The sequence below is a fragment of the Seriola lalandi genome, unplaced genomic scaffold (assembly GCF_002814215.2).
Source record: "Seriola lalandi dorsalis isolate HSWRI2012SDOR001 ecotype SW California unplaced genomic scaffold, Sedor1 jcf7180002054317, whole genome shotgun sequence".
Taxonomy (NCBI): domain Eukaryota; kingdom Metazoa; phylum Chordata; class Actinopteri; order Carangiformes; family Carangidae; genus Seriola; species Seriola lalandi.
Window position 1 is genome coordinate 1,257,533 of NW_019524870.1, and position 21,138 is coordinate 1,278,670.

The 21,138-nt window shown below is 40.0% G+C and overlaps 2 protein-coding genes across 11 annotated transcripts in view; one reads left to right on the plus strand and one right to left on the minus strand.

Annotated features, from left to right (window-relative positions):
- Window positions 1-9,822, plus strand: part of LOC111655403 (uncharacterized) — a 33,467-nt gene extending 23,645 nt beyond the window's left edge. For 4 of the 7 annotated variants that reach the window (XM_087174127.1, XM_087174126.1, XM_087174128.1 and 1 more), the window contains 4 exons: window positions 1,279-1,371; window positions 3,321-3,402; window positions 4,352-4,458; window positions 6,328-9,822. In XM_087174127.1, the coding sequence (XP_087030253.1) occupies window positions 1,279-1,371; window positions 3,321-3,402; window positions 4,352-4,458; window positions 6,328-6,525 (480 nt within the window). In that variant the 3' untranslated portion in view covers window positions 6,526-9,822. Of the gene's footprint in view, window positions 1-1,278; window positions 1,372-3,320; window positions 3,403-4,351; window positions 4,459-4,959; window positions 5,111-6,327 lie in introns of all 7 variants that reach the window. The other 3 variants (XM_023406797.2, XM_023406772.2, XM_087174124.1) reach the window with 2 other exon arrangements.
- A 1,370-nt stretch (window positions 9,823-11,192) lies between these two features.
- LOC111655410 (KAT8 regulatory NSL complex subunit 1) overlaps window positions 11,193-21,138 on the minus strand; it is a 30,703-nt gene continuing 20,757 nt past the window's right edge. For 3 of the 4 annotated variants that reach the window (XM_023406807.2, XM_023406809.2, XM_023406806.2), the window contains 10 exons: window positions 20,406-20,547; window positions 19,290-19,455; window positions 18,682-18,837; window positions 17,899-18,108; window positions 17,559-17,713; window positions 16,214-16,338; window positions 15,969-16,026; window positions 14,980-15,092; window positions 14,625-14,877; window positions 11,193-12,959 (listed from right to left, as the gene is read on the minus strand). In XM_023406807.2, the coding sequence (XP_023262575.1) occupies window positions 12,750-12,959; window positions 14,625-14,877; window positions 14,980-15,092; window positions 15,969-16,026; window positions 16,214-16,338; window positions 17,559-17,713; window positions 17,899-18,108; window positions 18,682-18,837; window positions 19,290-19,455; window positions 20,406-20,547 (1,588 nt within the window). In that variant the 3' untranslated portion in view covers window positions 11,193-12,749. The remainder of the gene's footprint in view (window positions 12,960-14,624; window positions 14,878-14,979; window positions 15,093-15,968; window positions 16,027-16,213; window positions 16,339-17,558; window positions 17,714-17,898; window positions 18,109-18,681; window positions 18,838-19,289; window positions 19,456-20,405; window positions 20,548-21,138) is intronic. The other variant, XM_023406808.2, reaches the window with a different exon arrangement.

Below are 21,138 nucleotides of genomic sequence, written 5' to 3' on the forward strand. Positions count from 1 at the left end.
CCACACACACACACACAAAGACACACAGACAAAATCAAAACAGCTGCACGTCCACCACCCTCCACCTGCACATCTGTATGAATACAGGTTTCCTACACAAATATCTGTATATGAACCATGCTGATGCGAGATTCTGAGCCTTTGTAATGTCAAAAAAATATTGATAGTGCAACATGTAAACATTTAATATTAATGGATCTTATTGTTGTTTTGTGTTTTACTTTTATTTGTGGGATAATCATGCTACAAACTACAATTCCCATCATTTTGGGACTACAATTTGAGCCAAATTGTTGGATGCAGACAATTATCACTGAAATACTTTAATACTAAGTAAAATATAAATACGTGATGATTCTCAGGTTTCAGGAGTTATAAGGAGCATTTTTTTTATTTCTAAGCAGATTTATGGACATTTTATTCACTATGGAAATTGGATTTAATGCAAATGATCTGTCACACTGATTATAAAAAATATGTGTATCATGTCAGTGTGTCCTGATTTGACTGAGTTATGACTCAGAGAATAAGTATGATTTTACTCCCTGAGCTGTCGCAGCCTCTCAGAACTGAGAACCATCATGTTTTTAAGTTTTCTTCAGTGTCAAACTGATCCACTGGTAGTTGTCTGTACATCCATTGATAAATTACACACAGGAACTACTAATTGTTAATTCGGCATAGTTCATTTTCCAAAATGTAAATAAATTAATAAATCCAGTTGTAGCTCGCTGAATACATGTTTTAAATCCGTTCACATAAAAGAAAACCTTGAGCATTTAATGTAACATTATCCAAGTGGCTTAGAAACTGTATAAACATATTTAATTATACTGATATTTAAGCTCTAATTAAAATTTTTTACCGATGATTCTCAGATCTGTCAACACTGCTCACTTGTCTCCCTCCTCACAGTTTGAAAACCTCTGAAATACTTGACCCTGAAGGTGGAGTATAGTAAAGTGCAGTCTAAGTGTGGCTCCAAAGTCACACTCAAACATGTATCCGGAGGGGTTAATGTCAGTAACTAAGGGATCTCCTCATCTCAGCAGTTATGATCATCACACCAACACTTGTTAAAAAGAGATTTGAAGTCCTTCCCCTGTCCTCTTTAAACAGCCATGTTCCCTGGTTAGCTCTCACTCCCTTGAGCCTCAAACTCGTCCCATCCAAGATCTAATTTCCTCTCCAGCAGTGGTCCTCATTCGCAGCTCTGCTGCTGCTGCTGTTGCTTCCTCCAGGTTAACCGTCTCTTTTCCCCACATATCGACTTTCCAGGTACAAATTCTTGATAAGAAGCTGGACTTAAGCAATGTGCAGTCCCGGTGTGGCTCCAAAGATAATATAAAACATGTACCCGGTGGTGGCAATGTGAGTAGATGAATAAGGGTGAGCTGCAGCTACTGCCAAAAACCCTTCTTCTTGCTTCTACTGAATGCATCTTCACAGAGGAGCACGAAACCTCCTGTCTGTCCGGCCCATTTCCTCCTGACTCTCAGACCTGTTAACACCTCCTATTAACAGTCTTATCATTACACTTATGGACAGGCCTGGGCATTTCATACTGACAGCTCTACATTTACTCTACTACCAGTAGTTTAGATTTTGAAGGAGCAAGTGCAAGTTTTGCTTTTGCTACATAGCCAACATTAGCATTAACAGTTGTTTACTTACTGTGGAGGACCAGGGATGTCACAGGAAAAGTGATAAATCATTTCTTTGATTTCATATTTTAATAGGCATTAAACATGGGAATTGTAGAAAGAATTTAAAAAATGAACAATTAATCGATTAATAAATACTTAATATTTAAAACTGGATTTACAAAATCAGCATAAAACATAAAACCTATTTAGAAATACATTTATTAATTTATGAATAAATAAAAGAATTTGAGAAACTATTTGAAAAGGCATCGTAAAAATGGGAATACATACCTGGATTCCATTTCATTTTTTCCAGCTGCTTTTCCGTTTCCTCTTACCTAATCGATTAGCTTAGTTATTTAGCTTCTCCTATGATGATGCTATAAAAGGAGAAGCTAAATGACGAAGCTATCTTTTATTTATTAACTTCTGTGTTATAACTCTCATTTCTTGTTTTTTCTCCTTTGTTGTCGCTGTTGTTCTTTTGTCATATATTGTTTTTTTTTTTTTTTATTATCCTTGATAATTGTGTTTTCATGATTATGTTAAAAGGCAAATAAAAAATCTCTATAGCAAAAAACAAACAAAAAAGCGTTTCCTTTTAGCCCCTAGTGGGTCCTCCATATCTTACCAATCTAGAACAAACATTGCAAGTTCAGCATTTAACCCTCAATTCTGATTTTTTACTTCTTTTTTTCTCCTGAAGTTAGCATGTTAATCAGCTAGCCTCTCTCGTCACTTTTCCGATACCGAGTCACTGTAGCGTCCAGTCTGCCCTGAAGAGGACGCATTATAACCTCTTGTCTTTTAAATGCAATGATAGGTGAAGCTGTTGCCAAGACGAGTAAATAAACAGCTGCTATTGCTAATGTTAGCTATGTAGCAATAGCAAAATGTACACATAGCTCCTTAAATCAGTGTTTTTGTCAGTGTACCGTGCTCACAATGCATCTGCTGTCACAGCTCACAGTGTTATGTAATGCTCATGGTCTAATGTAAGCTTGATAACTCTGTTAAATCTGTGCTTGTCGGTTTGACTGTGATCAGTGTTCAAGAGTTTCTACCACCCAAACCAGCCCCTCAACCAACATGCATGAATCCTGTGTGTGGGTGTTTTATATTTAAACTGGTCCTCGAGTTGCTAAACGTCTTAATTCTCTCATGGTGAAGTGAATTAATCGTGCCGTCAACACGTAAAGAGAAGGAGCCTCTGCACAGTAACAAAGAGTCTCTATCCTCCGACAAACTGCGCCTGTTGTTGTGGCTGTGACCTCAGCCGAGAGGGACATGGCGCTTTGTGTTACGAGAAGATCGGCCATGACAGGAGGACCCGAGATGAGATCATTTTAGACTTGAACTGTGATGCATGGCGACAGTTAACAGGAGCAGGGCATGTTCAAAATGCAGATTATGATCAAATAAAAGCTAGAATTAATTCATATTTTTAACATGAAACTGTCTCGTGAAGGTTTTAATGCTCACAGTCAGTGATACAAAACTTCAATATCTAATCCAGTGTTTTAACGATCTGTTTTCCCTCTTTGATGACAGTGTTAATCAGTAGAAGACTAACAGGATCAGCTCCTCTCTACCTGCATGCAAACTGAGTGTGAACTTTCGTTTCTCTGTTTACTCCAACTGAACCAGTGTTTTTCTGCTTTGTTCTCTTCGCAGATTCAAATCGTGCACAAAAAGATCGACCTGAGCACCGTCACATCGAAGTGTGGATCGAAAGACAACATTCGTTACAAACCAGGTGAAATGTCATTTTGTCAGATGTTGTGGTTTTAAATTCAAAAAGACCAACAAAAAACTATGAATCTTTAAATGAAAAGCAAATATGTTATTCAAAGACAGTGATTTAATGTAATTTCATTGTGAAACGTTATTTTCAGCAAGTTCCTTCTTGACCTTTGGGAACAGTATAAGCATCAAAATACTCAAAGGTTTACTTACTGGCTTTGAAGAGCTTTCAGTTACATCTCTCAGTCTTCATCAGTGAATGAAGCTGGCTCAGGTGTTCTACAGTGGTGGAAAAGAAGTACATACTCTATAGAGCAATACCTTTACTACGAATATTTTACAGATACTGTATAGTTACCAGTTTGTTTTCAGAGTCAGATTTTATTTAAAAAATAACACGATAAACGTGTAAAATACAGAACATTGTTAAAGATAAAGTGTGTTTGGTTTGTGTGTCTAGATGTTTCAGGTGTTTTTGAGTTTAGTTCCACTTCTTTTCTTCTCTTGGTTTCTTCTAAATAATTGAGTCACAAAGGGGGAAATGGTCCAATCTTTCACAAAAAGAGCAAAGATTTGGAGAAAAGTTAAAAAAGAATGAACACAGTTTTGTTCATCAAATCTTTGCTTTTTCTTTTTCCTTGGGCTCTCAGACTGGGACCCACTGGACTGAACTAACTGTAATAACAGTATAAGTAGTTATAACCAGCTCCACCTCAAGCAACTACACCAGTAAATTGCTGCTGAGCAATTGAATTCATTTTAGCTGATATTACTTAAAGGAGAGGATCTGAGTTATTCTTCCACCACTGGTCTTTGTTCACCTTTCGTAAATAAAGAAAAAAAGTTATAGGAAATTACCAAAAAAAGGGTTATGGCTAGAGCTAAACAGCTAAACAATGTCTTATTTCTATGTATAATTGCAAATGTATTTGAACATATTTTATGTTTTCTGTTTTGGTTAGGTGGTGGAAATGTGGAGATCAAAAATGAGAAGCTGGAGTTCAAAGTCCAGTCTAAGGTCGGTTCTCTGGACAACATCGGCCACGTTCCCGGAGGAGGACTGAGGAAGGTAAAAACACCTCAGCCAGACTTTAGGTTAAAAACACAAGATTTACTTCCTGTATATATCAGACGCCAACATGGTGCCCCTGTTGTGACTGTCATGTTCTGCCTGTTGCATGGTCAAAGCCTCATCTGCTGGAGACTCATCTACGTTCTTACAGCAGCATCGATGTTAGATTTATCAACACTGATTTTACAAGGTTTCCACACAAACACATCCATGATTAGAGCTTATAAAAATAAAACATCGCTGAGCTCTGCTCACCCTCACACACCCTCCACTCATTCATCTCATCCTTCCCTCCTGAGTTTCTCATCATCACCTTTCGTCTTTTTACTTTGAGCTTCAGACGCCTCCATCTTCTCCATCCAGTTCAGTATAAATCCTCAGTTTTATCATGATCTTTTTATTTTTTTCATGTTTAGTTGCTTTGATTTCTGTTGAAACCATCGTGTGTTTTTGTTGCATGCCTTGTTCATTCCCTTTTTTGCTGGGGCTCCTCTGTAGAGGGAGAAGGGGAAGGACGCAGAGGGGAGCACCTCAGGCAGCCCCTCCATCCCCTCCCCCGCTGTCACCCCCCCTCTGTCACCCCAGACTGTCCCTTCAGCACCCAACACACCCATCCTGACGAACCCCCTCATAAAGATTGAGGACTCCTGTAAGTATTCACCAGCAGCAACAGCAGAAATGTTTCTGAAATCTGGTCGTTCTTTCATCACAGGTTTTAGTTTGGGTTTTTTTCTGTGGATGTTTGTTGTAACCAGGTTTTATTACGACCAAAAACATTCTGACATTTTAACAATGTGGGCACCCAAACGTTACACCTATATGTGGATGTGGATGTAGTTGAAGGCAGGATGTTGGATGATGAGGTCTGGCTCTCAGTCCAGTTCATCCAGAAGGTGCTGGATTAGGTTTGAGGGCAGGACCAGTCAAGTTCTTCACACCAAACTGGGAAAACCAGTTCTTTATGGAGCTGGTGCTGTCATGTTGAAACAGGAAAGAGATAAACAGCAAACTATTTACACAAAGTTGAAAGAAAACTATTGTCTAAAATATACTGTAGCATTAAAATTTTCTTACTTAAATCAAGTGTTTATCTTCCAAATTGTTGTTCTGACTGAGATCACCTTAAAGAGACATTTTCACTGCCAGTGTGAAGAGCAAGACTGATTACAGTGACCAAAAAAAGCTTTCACACTGAATATACACAAGTAATAATAATAATAACTTCATATAGCACTTTTATTAACATCGTTACAAAGTGCTTTACAAGAAAAAAGTAAAGCCAGATAAAAGAAAAGTCCTGAGCAGCATAAATAAAACATCTCAAATCAACAACATACATAAAGATCTGACAGTAAATGAAAAGAGGCAATAAAATATGTAAAAACAATAATAAGGTATAAAACAAATAAATAAAACGCATATTAAAATTTCAAAATTTTTTAAATCCAACTGGAGAAACAAGCTGCGATCCATAAACGATGCAGATTCCAAAACACCTACAAAAATACAAAACGAATACAGCAAAACGTGCTGCAGGAAGCCAAAACAAAGACATTAACAGCAAACACGCTGCAAATACAGAAGGTCAAGGTGTTCCACTGAGCGCTCCCCCTAGAGGCCTGCAGCACTTCTGTTGTCTAGTCTGAATATGCAGCGCTTTTTTCTGTTGCATTTGTTTTGGGGGTTTGTGTGTTTTTGAATCTGCATCGTTTCTGAATTTGCAGCGTGTTTCTCATTTTGGAAGTGTTTTGGGCCGTTGCAGCCCGTTCACCCTTGTCAGCCACCATACACCTCTGTGTTTCGATCACTGAATGAAAGTGTAGCAGCCTCCAGCATGTCTGACTCTCACCTGTGATCTCGCCGCAGATTGAGAGCCACAAACTGACCTTCCGTGAGACAGCCAAGGCCCGTACTGACCACGGTGCCGAGATCGTCTCTTTGGAAGACTCCCCCCACCAGCTCAGCACCGTGTCCTCCTCCGGCAGCATCAACATGGCCGACTCTCCGCAGCTCTCCACGCTGGCCGACCAGGTGTCCGCCTCTCTGGCCAAGCAAGGCTTGTGAATGCACCCACCTCCTCCCTCCTCCTCCTTCCTCCTCCTCCTCCTCCTCCTCCTCCTTCACCTCAAAAACACGACCACGTAGAGGAGTTGTGATGCCTTCCTCATTATTTTCACAGGACTTTTTTAGCTACCCATCATCACTGTTTACCCTTCACTAACCTTTCAAACTGTTTTTCAGCCATTACTAGTAGAGTAATGAGAAAAAAATACGGATTAACAAGTAGGCCAAAATGAATTTAATTTCTCTCTGTGGTCTTTGATCTCTTTATTCGCTATGATTTCTACCTTTTGTAAGTGTCCCTTTAAGAGTTAAAGCGCCCCAGCAGAGCAAAATCCTCCTTTCTTTTATATCTACACATGTCCTGGTGAATCTGATTTAAGACCTGTCACGCGGACTGTAAACCCTTTAGTTTTGTCCCCTTCGATGGGTGTCCCCTCATGTTTTGTTTTTAAAATATAGAGATACAGAACCTGGAAAAAGGAGGGAAACGCAGACTGTTGGGGTCCAGTTACAGGGTACAGTGGCGAGGGGGCGTCTGAGGGAAAAAAAACGTTAAAAGAAAAGTAGCAAATTTCTCGTTAAAAGGCAGAAAAGATGCTTTCAGACCTCACTGCTGTCTTTGCTTTGTTTAGTCCCGACATGTGCTGCACCTCGAGCTACCGTAGGTGACGGCAGGGGGGTGCTACCTGGATTTAAAAAAGAAAAAAACAACAGCTAGAGTAGAAACTTGTGTTGGGCACAGTTTTATAATCGTACTCTGTGGATATGACATGTATTTGATATGAAGAAACATTTGTATTGTGCCTGCTACTGTCAGTGTTCATTTTTTTTTTTGTTTTGTTACTGCTCTATTGTAAATGCGCTAAAGCTTGACGTACAAGGAGGAGAATTAACCTTAATGCGTTTTAAAGTGTAACTTTCATGGCCAAAATTGTCGAGAGACAGGACGAGTTCATCAGTATTTAAACTGCTGTATGCACTTAAAGGTAGGTAGAATAAATAATGTTTAATCGCAGTTAATCAGTCTTAAAGCGTGGCTACGTAACTTCTGCTAAACTGAGGCCACTTTTTGTGATTATGCTGAATGCTACGACCGCTAATTAGCATTTAGCTGAAATGCTAAGCTATTGTAACAGTAGCACGAGTTTAGAAGAATCGTAACATCATTTCAGTGGCTTTAAGCTACTGGTCACACCAGACCGAGTGCGGCTGTAGCAACAAAACCGCTGAGCATGATGATTCGAGCGAAGTCCGTTTCGTTGCTTGTTAATTCAACTTTTCAGAACTGTCAGAAGAAGATTGTGTTTTTTTCTTCAGTTAAGAGTTACATAGTCGCGCTTTAAAAGGTTTGGAAAAGCTAGTGTTTTAAAATGTACTCTACAGGAGTGAATATGGGTGTGTTGCAGGGCAGATGGATGGATGGTGGGTTGACTGGGCCAAGTTGAGATGAGGGATTTTCTGCTAAAGTGAGCAACGAGAGAAACTGTACAGCATTGAGTCACATCTACAGCACTGAACATAAAGAGACACAGGATTCATCAGGATGTGGCTCTCAGCTGGTTGTTCTTATCTTCACAGATTTTAACGCTTGAGTTCCTGGCAAAGAAAAGGCTGCACTACTACACACTGGCCAACATTATGTGGACACCTCAGTTTTACCTCCAAAACCATGGGCTTTAATATGGTGCTATAACAAACATCCACTCGTCTGGTTTCAGGCTTTCCACCAGATTTGGTGCTCGCCACAAAGTTGGAAACACTATCGTCTAAAACAGGCGTCGACCTTTTGTGTTTGCAGTGTGTGAAGAATTATTTTATCTCCATACATATCCTGGTTAAATCTGACGTCATTTAATATATAGATATACAGATATACTTAAGATATTCTGTTGCAATGACTGTAAAGTTTTAGGAAGTTAATGCCCCATTTTCCCCCTTATGTTTTGTTAAAATATCACCATATCAACTTGGAAAACAGGAACATGCAAATTATCTTGGTTCAGTTTGTATTCATTCATTCATTCATTCATTCATTCAATCTTTATTAAGGACACAGCTTTTCTTTTTTTCATTATTTCATTCATATTAAAGCAGTAAATAATTTATCTTCTAAATGAAGCAATGTCCACAGGTATGACCATTTTTTTCATGAATATTTTCAAGCCAAAAACAAAGATTATAGGAAACTCAAGATGATTCTGTGCAACTGAAACATGTTTTTGTTCTACTTTACTTTCCTGTTAATCATCTCACGCCCCCTAGTGGAGTCTCAACCCTGATGCTGGGAACCATTCGTCTAAAATATTGTATATATTATTTTCTTAATTTGAATTAAATAAGCCCAAATTATTACCAAAAGCACTCAAAATTAAATTAAATTGAGAGGCATGTCCACATACTTTTGGCTACATGGTGTATCTCATAAAGGGAGATTAGAAGAGATTTCAACTTTTCAGGTGAACAAACATTTCTTTTTCCTGTGAGGCGTTGTTGTAAAGAGCCTTGTATTTTATATTTGAATGAAACAACCAGCTGGGGATTTGTTACCAGTTTCCTGTTTTTTTCTCAATTTGTAAGACACTCAGTTCATGTGCTCAAAGATGTTGATCAATATTCCTCAATATGATTCATCACTATGAGTAAAACAACTTCTTGCATGCACCTCATGTGAGAAACAGCCGTCTGCTTGTTGCCTCCCCTTCACAAAGTGGTCTCTTTGTATATCCTGTTTATATATGATATGCTCTCTGGATTCTGAAGGATATACTGACTAAAAAAAATTGTGTGTGTGTGTGTGGGTGGTGCTAACCTTCACTCACAGATTGTGATAAAGAGTCAAGAAGTCCCACACTTTGCTCCCAAACTGTGTGTGTTTACCATGTATTGCCAACATAGATATAAAAACAGTATTTTATCTCTATGATTGCAAAGATGCTACTTTTCATTTAAAAGAACAGACTTGTAGGACTTAAGCGTGTGCTAGCAACATTATCTGCATGCTACAGTAAATTCTCGGATCTTTTTTTCTCCAGTAGACCACATTTCCTCTCGATGTGCAGGACAGACATGAGTGGCTGAGGGGTGGGAGTAGTTCCCAGTTTAAGGTACTGGAGCTGTTTGGAGAGGTTTCTGCAGTAAGGAAAAACTCATCACTCATTTTTTTTTTTGGTTCATTCTGACGCTGTACAGTTGTGGAAATGTGATTGTTCTCGTTATTGTGCATTTTATCAATAACTGGTTTATGATGATTCTTGTTGCTGTATATGTGTATTTGAAAATAAATGCTATGAAGTCACAGTTGTCGTTGAAGGAGGGCAACACAAATCGCACCCCATTAACACCATTTCTTGTCCGAGGACACTTCGACGACCCACTCTATCTCCTGTGCCTTACTATACTATGACGTTTTTCTGATTTCCTATACTATGCCATTTTTATGTCTGACTATAATGACTTTGTATGCCTTAGTATGACTTTTTATACCTTAGTATACTATGCCATTTTTATAACTTACTATACCATGACGTTGTTCATAAGTTTGTGAACGTTATCGTGCATTTTATGACTAAAGCACAAAACTTTCTCCAGTGTTTCTATAAACCATGGAGTTTATTTTCAGACGTGGAGGCATTTCAGATGTGACCTCTGGTACAGGGCAGAGCCAGCTGGAGTAATGAGTGTGGTCCAGACCAAACTAGCATGCTAGCTTCTGATTAGAATGCTTATGCTAATGTGCTAGCTAGTCATGTGATTCCACAGTAACACACAGCAGAAGTTGTCCATATTTTTAACAAGCTACAGCTACCTTAGCACCTGGAAATGGAGTCTGCAGTCTCCCTGCAAAAATGGTGCTCTAAGCAAAATTATTATACACAGCCACAGGAGCAAATACTCATCTTTATGCAATTTTAGCAAAGATATACATGATAATGGAGAAATTGGGCAAAACCTGGAAAAATTCAAAGCTGAGGTCAATGACCTCCAAAGGTCACCAGAGATCAGATATAAACTGCCTCCACGTCTGAAATAAAACCTTGGGGGCTTGAGCATAGGAACACGGTAGTTCAACGGTCGAAAAATGTAGTTCAAAAGGAAATGGCTGTTTTACTAGATAAAGCAGTGAAAATATTTAAATTTATTTATTTATTCATTTGGCATTTTTTAAGTGGCTAAAATACTTTTTTTTTTTACCGACCCCAGCAACACATCGCTCAAATTATGTGCAGGTCCAACAGTTTAACTAGTGTATTACTGCGCACAAGCGCACCTATGGCTGTCATTGTAGTTCCCCGCAGATCCACCGTTAAGCGTGTTGTTGCGCTTTTGAGTCGGAATACGGAGGTTCAACGATTGGAAAAAAGGAAGTTCAAAAGAAAGGGCTGTTTGACAGCAAGATAAAGTGGTGAGAGTATTCCAAATATAGCAAATATTGCAGAACCCCTAAAAAAACGCCCACAGAAAAAAATCTCATCAGTTAAATAAAAAATAACTACCTCACGCAACCCCACTTCAAGAAGCCCTTCTCACATGTTCACTTTTTTATGCTACAAACCTTCAATGCAATGATTTTATAGATGCACAGAACAGATATGATAAAGTGTAAACTACTGACTCCAGTGATTTAAGACACGTTTGACACTGAAGGACTTGAGGCCAGAACAACTGCACCAAGTTAAACATAAATGTTTTAATGGTACTATTTACAAAAAAGAAAAAACAATTCTGCTTTTTGATTAGGTTAACTGCTGCAACAATCGAACAGGTACATCGACATCTTGCTCAACTACAAAAGAAAAAACAGTGATTGAATGGCTGTGGCATAAAAAGAGGTGTAAAATGAAAAACAACCATAGATTTTTTTTGCATAGCAATTAGGGTGACAGGAGAGGAGGGGGTGGGGGAGCAAGAGTGTGGTTATATGGACATTACGGGGTGGTGAAAACAAAATATCCCATCTTGCAACACAGTAGTCTGGATCTGATTAATCTGAAAGTGAAACTATTAAACAGCAGAAAATATTCCCTTAAATTGAAGAACCTGAGCTCAGGGTGGCTTCTAGCTGAGAGCTGCTACATTTGAAATGTTTGCAGGAGAAAAGCTGAACCAGAAAAAAGAGGAAGGGGAAGGGAGAGGGGGGTAAGTGTGTTAAGTTTTTATTTTGCCACATTTTGACTTCTGTAATACAACAATGACTGAGGAGAAGGGAGTGAAATTAGCAGATGGTAAAAAATTATCCCGTGATTTATTCCTTTTTTCTCTTTTTAATAAGTGGAAGTCTCACTGTGTGCTGTTGTGATAAGACTAACATCAGCATGTTTTTCAGCATGCAGCAGCGCTTTCTGTAGGGCAAGTGCTCAAAAGACAACCCCAGTCCTGTATGTACGTTATCATCACCCTTTTTAAACAAAACAAAAACAAAAAAAAAAAGAAAAACAGAACAGGAGAGTTAAAAAGGCTGCGGGGCGAGATGGGAGCTGGACACTCTCCACAGAGACTGTAAAGGAATGATTTTTACTATTCAAAAAACACAAAGAATGTGTTACGCTGGAACAGACAGAACAAATACAAATAAAACATGTCAGGAATGAAAAACAGAGAAAAGCAAACCAACAAAACTAGACTTGGCAGTTGGAGAAGTGCTCTGGTGATTTCAGGCGACCTCTGGGGGGGAGAAGGAGGGGCCACATCTCAAATGTACCTGTTTATTTGGATGAGGAGGGGAGAGGGTGGTATTTTTTCTTGTTTTGTTATTTGTCACTCCACTAAAAATGTACATGGGAATTACAAGCAAACTAGTCAATAGAAAACACCCTTTGGCCATATTTTGAGGAGTCCGCTACATAGTGCGCTACAAGTGTACACGCGACATATGAAACACCACTAAGCCCCCATGTACATTGTTTAGCCTACTACAGAAATCATTTTTTGAAACATGTTGTTTTATACTTTTTTTTTTTTTTTTAATTTTTTTTTAACATTTATCCTTTTTTTCCTGTGACAAAAACAAGTGTAGGGAAAGGCTTCTATCTCCATAATGTTCACTAAAAACTGTGAAAAGTATTAGACTGATGTTTGAATATCAAACAACAGGAACCCATTTAATATCTTATTCTGCTTTGAGGTTCTGCTTGTTAATGCCAGAGAGGAGTGGTGGTGGGGTGGGGGGTAAATGGGTGCTGGAGGGGTGGGATGGGGGGCCGGGCGACCTCAGCCTTGTCAGTCATTCATCGGTGGGTGGAGGCCTTGTGCTTGGGGCCGTTATCGTCATCACAAGGCAGATCCATGTCGTCCGAATCCAGACGTCCGTAGGCTGTTGCTCGGCAACCTGAGATGCTGCGCATTCTGGGCCTGATGTGGTGGTCGCTCTCTGCCTCGGGCTCCGGGGCCGGGTCTTCTGGCAAGGGGAAGCTGCGACGCTCCCACGGCGCTACCGTCTGAAAACACCAGAGAACAGAGTTTGCTTAAAACCTTGAAAACATGGCTTTTATAATTGTTTCCACACAGCTGCAATAATGAGAGCGGCAACAGAAACTTGACCATTGTTTCTTCGTGTAAGGAAAAATGCCAAACATTTCCTGGTTCCAGCTTCACAGATGTGAGGATTCACAGCTTTTCTTAGTGATACATGAGCGTAAACTCATTATTGTTGGGGTTCGGACCACTGACAGGAGAAAAACAAGGTATTTGAAGACAATGACTAACCAGGAAACAATGAAGTGGCCGGTATTCTCTCTCTCACATGAACTGAGAGCAACACTATTCAAGTCTCCCAAAAGAGCCAAAGTGTGCACCAGTGAATTAATGAAGGTCAACTCTTTACTCAAGTATGACCATTCAGAAACACAAACACACACACTTGTACTAATAAATTGTCTTTGACCTTCACTCATCCTCACAGTTAAAGTTGTAGGGAAATGAAACACTCCAAGGTATTACAAAGAGTTTAAAAGTCAAAACCTGCTTCATCAGATCTGTGGGTGTAGTTTGTTTATGCTGCAGCACCGTCTGTCAAACACCTCTTCAGCAGTCTAGTGATTCTGATTCAGATGTTGCTAAATAACTGATGCGCAGAAACACAGGATGACATTTTTCTTGTTACTTACCCCTGACTTCTTTAAACCAATGGGACAATAAAGGGTAAAAATACATCACAAATAAAGACGAATGTCATATGAAAATTGTTCAAACTTTGGAATAAAACTGTTCATGTAGGATTCACAGTTCAGAGGAAGAAACTGATTAAGAAAATCAGACAATTAAAAAGGGGCAGTCAACTCATTTCACACATAAAAAGGTCAGTTAAGTAGTCGTGGGAACTGCTGCTCGGCCTCTGAACACTGTTCTATGTCATCTTTTGTCAAGTCTGAGAAAACAGCCCCTGACAATGTGAAGCTGAGCGGTCTAATGAAAATCTGCTATTTATTGCTTTATGTGTTTTGGACTTCCACTCATACTACAGATTTAAACTCAGCCTCTCCTGCTTTAATTCAAGTCCGTTTTATTTTTATTGCCCTTTAATGGAAGTGAAATATTAAATGTTGGTGTAATCCGTTCACTGCTGCCAGAACCAGCAAAACCTCCCCAAGAAACACCACACAAAGACTTTGACAAATGTGTGCTGTAACATGTTTCTGAGGGACTAAATCTGTAGGTGTGCCAATACTTCATGTGGGTGGGAGGTAAGAGGACGGTCATCAGACTAATATAATCACATATAATATCACATGTTTCCATGGTGATTTCAAAGCTGTGTAAGCTCTCATTCAAAGAAAAAACCTGAGCTATTCTCTGGTCCAGTAACAGGTCACCAAGTGTACAAACACAAAAGAAATGATTTCATTTTTAGAGTTTTATTATTTGCATTGCGTCTGAAACCTTGATGTTGATGATGCAGAAATATTTAGACTCTTCTTTTGGTGATTTGAATCCATCATAAACTTTCATCAGCCACAGATTACTTACTGTTCAACACTAATTCAAACACATTTTGTTTTCCACATCTCCGAGTGAAATGAGTCTTAATCTGGAAGTAGCTGATATTCAGACCCCTCGGATGTTGAACAAAAGAAAGAGTGATGTCAAGCGATAATGGTACAAACCCGCTCTTCGAAGGTGAAGTCTGGCGTCGAGCACCGCGTGTCCTCGCTGGACAGCAGCCGATGAGAGTCCCTAGAGCAGGGTGTGTGGGGGTTGGAGGTGGTGTCGGGGCTGGCTGGACTCATGGGTGACGGCACGTGGCTGTAGTCGTGGAGCATGGGACAGTGGCCTGGGTCTGGGGACGCAGGCTGAGGGGTGGGAGGGTTGGTCCCGCATAGCAACGGTGTGGTCCGGCCGTCAACAGATTTGTACGACCTGAGGGACGAGGTAATCCACAATGAGACGTTTAGGCTTCACGTCTATAGTCGACCATCAAACACTAATAAGTTTACTGCATGTAATAGTTGTGGTAGTGACCTGCTGCCCCTCCTCTTAGCCGGAGCCAAGGCCATCCAAGTCCAGCGGGCGCGCTCCTGATCTTCATACGGCTGATGGAGCTGGATGAAGGCTGCGTCTGAAAGGTCCTCCACCTGCACACACATAATATCATCAGGACCCTGACACTGGGCTCACCTCACTTCACAACTGAAATAATTTAGTCAATTAACAAAGCATTAATTGCCACTATGCAGATAACTGATTAATCAGGTTGGTTATTTATTGACCAAAAAGGCCAAAAGTTCTCTGGTTTGTCCTGCAGGGATCAAAGGCCACAAACTTGGTTTACTGTCATACCGGCCAAAGTATGTAAGGCACACATAGTCAGATTTTATTGACATTACATCACACTTTTTATTCCCAGCTGTAAATAATAATAACTCCTATTAACTAATATAATTAAGGAATCATAAAACATCTCCTGGACCTGGATAAGCAGCAGACAAGAGATGGATGGATGGATGGATGGATGGATGGATGGATGGATGGATGGATGGATGGACCAATTTAAAAAATAACTAAGTAATTTTAGGTTTTGCTAAAATCACATACAGAAACATTTTATGACAGCAAACTAAAAAAAATATTTTAGATATTCGTACATTAAATTTAAGATTCCATGCCTTGTTATGGCAGTAACTTAATCTTTTTGGGCTGTTGGTCGGACAAGACTAATGATCTGAAAGTGTCAATCGGATGTAAGGAAACAGTGATGGCAAAATTTTCCGACATTTCATAGATTAAATGAGAAAAAGTTAATTTAATCCTTCATGAAAATCAGTTAGTTGACAGGTTATTTAACTGCATCGAACATAAAGAGAAGCAGTTACAAATTCGACCACCAGCTGTCACTGTTCACTCACTGCCATATATTCCGAATTTCTGGAGATCAAATATTTAACACATCTTATACATTTGAAAACAGAATAAGAGAATTGACAGGTCCTTAACCATGACTAAATTCTTACCTCCCGTTCATTCTCCTCTTCAGTGATGGGCTGGGAGAAGATGTCCACAGATCGCCAACTATGCACAAAGATACACAGATGTGAGTACAGGAGCCCATAAGGTTCAACATGCTTCACAATAACGTCACAATTGAAGAATATAAAGAGACAAGAAGAAGAAAGCAGCTGCTGCGTCAGAGCAAACAGGCCACAGGACAAACATCCTGCTGGTCGCACCTGATGCTCTGAACAGTGCAGGTGTTTACCTGGGTGTGAGAATCTCTTTGTACTGCAGCTTCTCCACTCTGGTGGTGGCCGCCACAGACATGGGGATTACGATGTTGTTAATGTCAAAAGAGCTTTCACCTCGCCTCCTCTTGATGGGCTGCTGCTGGGGGTCAAAGGAACACATCAACCTCAGGATTACATACATGAACATGACTTACAGCAAACAGTGACACACCTGTAATATAATCCAAAACAGCACTAACAGTATGACCTCACAACTGCCTGCAGGAGTAAATCAACACTTTCCTGATACAGTTAAAACAACGACATCTTCACAGACTTAGTCACTCATTAATATTATTTGTCAATTCCTGTCCAAATATCAACACATCTACTTGTAAATGTTGAGTTTACGTCACATCATGAGCTCACTTCCAAACACACTTTATATGCTTCAAAGATTATAGGATTTGGATGAGTTTGACTCGATGGGATGGACATGAATTTAACTTATTTAGCCTGTCATTTTGAATATTACATAATAATATATACCGCCGTCATTTCAATATTAATGCCTTGGTTAAACTTCTCAAACGAGTCCTGTGTGCAAATTAGCAAAAGTCCACGCATGTGTCGGATGTGAACTCTGTGTTACTCGACACAACAGTTGTGTTTGTCTGTTTTTGTTTCCTTCTTTTTCTGCTTCACTAACCACTAAACAAAAAAGCAAAATTCAGTTTCAGCTTGAGTTCATTTTCTCTTTCGTGACTGCCCACGTACTTTCTTTATCATCATCTTACAGTATATGTCAGTAATGTCTGATATCTGACTGTACTCTGTTTTCAGACACTAGCAAGATTTCTTATTAAGTCCGAGTCTCCTACGACAGACATGTAAATCCTTACATTTTACCTGTAACACTCAGATGATGATGGTGTTAAAGGCTATAAAATCTGTCACGTGAAAACACCAGATTTACACTCAGTCAAAGAAACAGGAACTGTGCATCTTAATTAGAGTTTTATAGTGAAATCTTAACACACTGCATCTGCTGCCTGTCCTCCAGATGTCGGGAGCTAAAATCTGGTTTGGTTTGTCAGATCTCGTTAGCTTTCAGGACCGGAACTAAAGCATCAAAGCTTTTAAAAACAAGGGTTAAGAAACATGGCGAGCATCATGGTGCTGGGTTGGTTAAACTTTATAAAAATGTGCTATGCTATTATCCCGTGTTGCTGTATGTACAATCAAAGAGAAAAAAAGCTTTGACCATGAGGCTCAAACTGGGAGCTCCTTGACGTCGACGGGGCGGCCCTACTTTAGTCCCACTCCTCTATCAGCTAATGAGGCCAATAAAAAGTGAGCTGTGTTGCAGCGTTTCCTTACAGGTGTGCTCGGGACGCTCTGGCTGCTGGGGCCCAGCGGTGTGGAGTTCTCTGAAGACGTGGACAGCTGGCGCGTCAGGGGGCTGTGGAGGGATGAGTGCATGTTGGCCAGAGTCGGGCAGGGGCTGCTTGAGTCCAAGAAGAGTTTAGGGGAGGCTGGAAAAGAGATAGATTTTTGTAACAGCACATCTACACTGAGGGAAAAGTGTCTGGAACCAAAGAACAAGTACTACTGAGTCCCTCTCTTCATACCAGGAGGAAACCTTCAATATCCTATTAAACAGTCCTACTGATAGATGAGTTTCTCCTGCAGATATATAACTCAATCTACAAAGACTCACTGTCAGTTCTATCCAGCGAGGGCTCTCTTAATCTCTTGCGGCTGTAGTTCTTGTCGTAGGGCCCTAACGGGGTAGAGAGGGCCTGCAGCCGCTCGGTCTTGCACACGGCCTGGCCCTCGAGCCTGGCCGTGTTCAGCACTGCACTGCTGGTGCCCACGCTGCTGTCCACTGTCCTCGGCTTCTCTGCACGGTTCTTATAGTGGCCCAGTCCTGCAACACCAGGAGCCAGTCACGTTTTAACAAGGAGTTGTCATAGTAGAGGTTTTAAATTTCAATATTTCAAAAGGATCAATTCACTGGTTATGAACGTTTCACCACTATAATAAAAAGTAACAATGAAATCTACTGTAGACCTGTAAGAGTATGGGTTTCACTACTGGAGCTTGAGCATGTGGTTGCAATAGCAGATTAACTGTCTCTGCCCCGTGGCGTTATGAAATAAAACGGTTACTGAGAAAAAATGGTGTAATGAAATAAAACAGCTGGAATGAAATAAAAACGACCTGCAATAAAGTCTGTTACTGTGAGAAGAAGAAATGTTTCATAATGATGAGCAGAGATTCAAGGACACATCAGCTCATTTCACATTTTCATGGAAATATATTTTGTCTCCATCTCTTATTTATACATTTAATATGAAACACTTTAGGTCTCCATAGTGGAAACTTCTATTTAGCTAATATAATTTAAGGGATATCAGAGGACCTGCATCGAGATGCGAAATAATGACTGTGTGGGCGACTTTGATGAAGAGTCTGATGAAACTCTTCCTCTTGTACTTACTGACTGCCATAAGTGAATTGGTGAACTTGTGCTTCTCTTTGGACGAGGAGAGCTTGTGTTTGAGGGAGAGTTTCTTCAGTGGTTTGCTCCTCTCCAGTGACTTGGTCTGCCATTGGCTCTTCATCACCTGCTGCAGACGGAGGCCTATACAAACGTCTGAGGGAGAAAAAAAACAGAGTGAAGAAGTCTTAAACACTAAGTTAGTGTGCAGTGTGCAGCTGGATACTTCAGATTTGCAAATGCATAATTTATAATGAGCCAAAGACAATGTACTATATGAGCTCAAGCCAAATCCAAACAACTTATGTATCAGTCTTTAGGGATTCATGTATGACAAACTCCTTAATAATCAAAGATCTAAGTGAACCCTGTGATACAAAGTAAAGACAATATTCTGAAACTCCAGGACAAAAAGGACCATCGTCACTGTCGTTAACACGATACCCGTGGCAGACAGAAAAGATTAAATGACTGAAAATGTTCTCTAAGAACTTCCTGGTGAAGAATTCTCTCTGCGGCCACTCCTTGTTTGTCTTCCCCTCTGAACGTGAAGAAGGAAATGGCTGCGTAAACTGAGATTGCCTTTTAGCGAGGAGCCCAGCACTGACCGTCAGGGAAGGAGAGGATGGGGTGGACGCCAAGATCCAGTCTTGACAGGCGCTCCAGGGTGGGCAGCTCGTACTGAGGGTCTTCTCTGGGGGTGGACCAGCCACCACACATCACACAGCTGGGGTTAACCCTGCAGTTACACTGGATACAGCTGCTTCTCTGGGCCTGGGGGTGGGGGTGGACAACGAAGGGTTTTAAAAACCATGTAAAACTGAGCTGCTCCACTCTGACATTAAAGCACATATTACTCAGTGACGAATGAATGGCTTCTAATATTTCTACAGTTTAATGCACCACAGGAGTAAAGTGAGTCACCCCAGAAAACATTTTCCTCTTGAAGCAACCGCCGTCATGGTGACAGAGTACCAGTATTTTTCACAGATGGATCTATCTGAACTGCAGACAAATTTAAAATCCAGAAACAACTTCACAGGCAGAAATATAGTAAATCCAGCTTAAATTTTTATCATGAAACTATAAAACAGTAGGAAAGACGGAGGAAAACTGGGATTGCTTACTGTACAACTAACCTCTCTCTGTTAATTTAGGAACAGCACAAAGAAATCTAATTTTTAACCTCCTCAATAATTTCACACACCGTCAGGCATTTCTATGTCACGGCCTTACAGTAACACATTTATACTGAACTCTAAGCCGTAGTGTTGCAGGGTGAAAAGCATAAACAATCAGCACGTTTCTATTTTCCTCGAATAAAAACTTGTCACGAGGGTGATTACGCTTCTTTGTTCTTTGACTCTGGAGGAAGATGCCCTACTTTTTCAGAAAGTCAGCCAGCTCTTGTTTATTCAGCTATCAGGTTACAAACCAAGGAACTAATCAGTGAGTGCAGCCCAGACACACACACACAATAGAAGATATAAAGAAGAATAAAAGTCCACTTCATTGCTCTAAAATGCGCAACCGAGCATTCAACATATTCACACATCTTCTGTGATTTCAGTATCAAATTTATTAATTAGTGTTTCCTTTACGTTCCTTTAACGTGGAAGCGCTGCATGACTTAATGATGATGAACTTGCTGCATAACACAGAACTGAACCCAGTTCTACAGAATATTAAACCACAAGCCCATGAACACACACAATCAAACTCACTTTGCCGTTGAGGTTGGGCACAGTGTTGGGCTGAATGAGCCGCCGTCGCCGACAGCTGACTAGTGGTCGTGTCCGCGCTGCCACACATGTGCTGTCATAGGCCAACGGCTGCTGGTGCTTGGTGTCTGCACTTTCTGCCATCCTGTCACAAGAACAAGCAACACAGGAAGTGAGCTCACAGAGCTTCACAAGACAAGATTAAGCAGTGATTTAATATTAGGATATTCAATGGTAAAGAGGGCCACAACAGATTATTACTTTCATTATTGATTAAACTACAGATTATTTTGTCTCTACAATATCAGAAAAGTAATGACAAATGTCTTGTTTTATCTGACTAACAGTCCAAAACCCCAAAAAATATTTAATTTACAATGATATAAAAACAGAGAAAAAGGAAAATTCTGAAAACTGAAACAAGCAAATATTTTTGGCATTTTACTTTAAAAAAAAAAAAAAAAATCACTTTCTTACAACTGACAAACAGATTCATCGAATCCTTTCAGCTCTAATGATAAAAACCTAACTTAATCCCATTTTAAGACACAGTAACCACAGTAAAAACAGGCATACAACTAGGGATTATTTACATAATCAAGGAGTCTCCCATTTACTTACTTTGTCAGAAGATGCCTGTTATAATTTCCAGCTCTAAGATTTTGCTTTATTCAACTTTAAACACACACACACATTTTGTTTACTCTCATATATGACAAAGTAGAGCATTAAATCT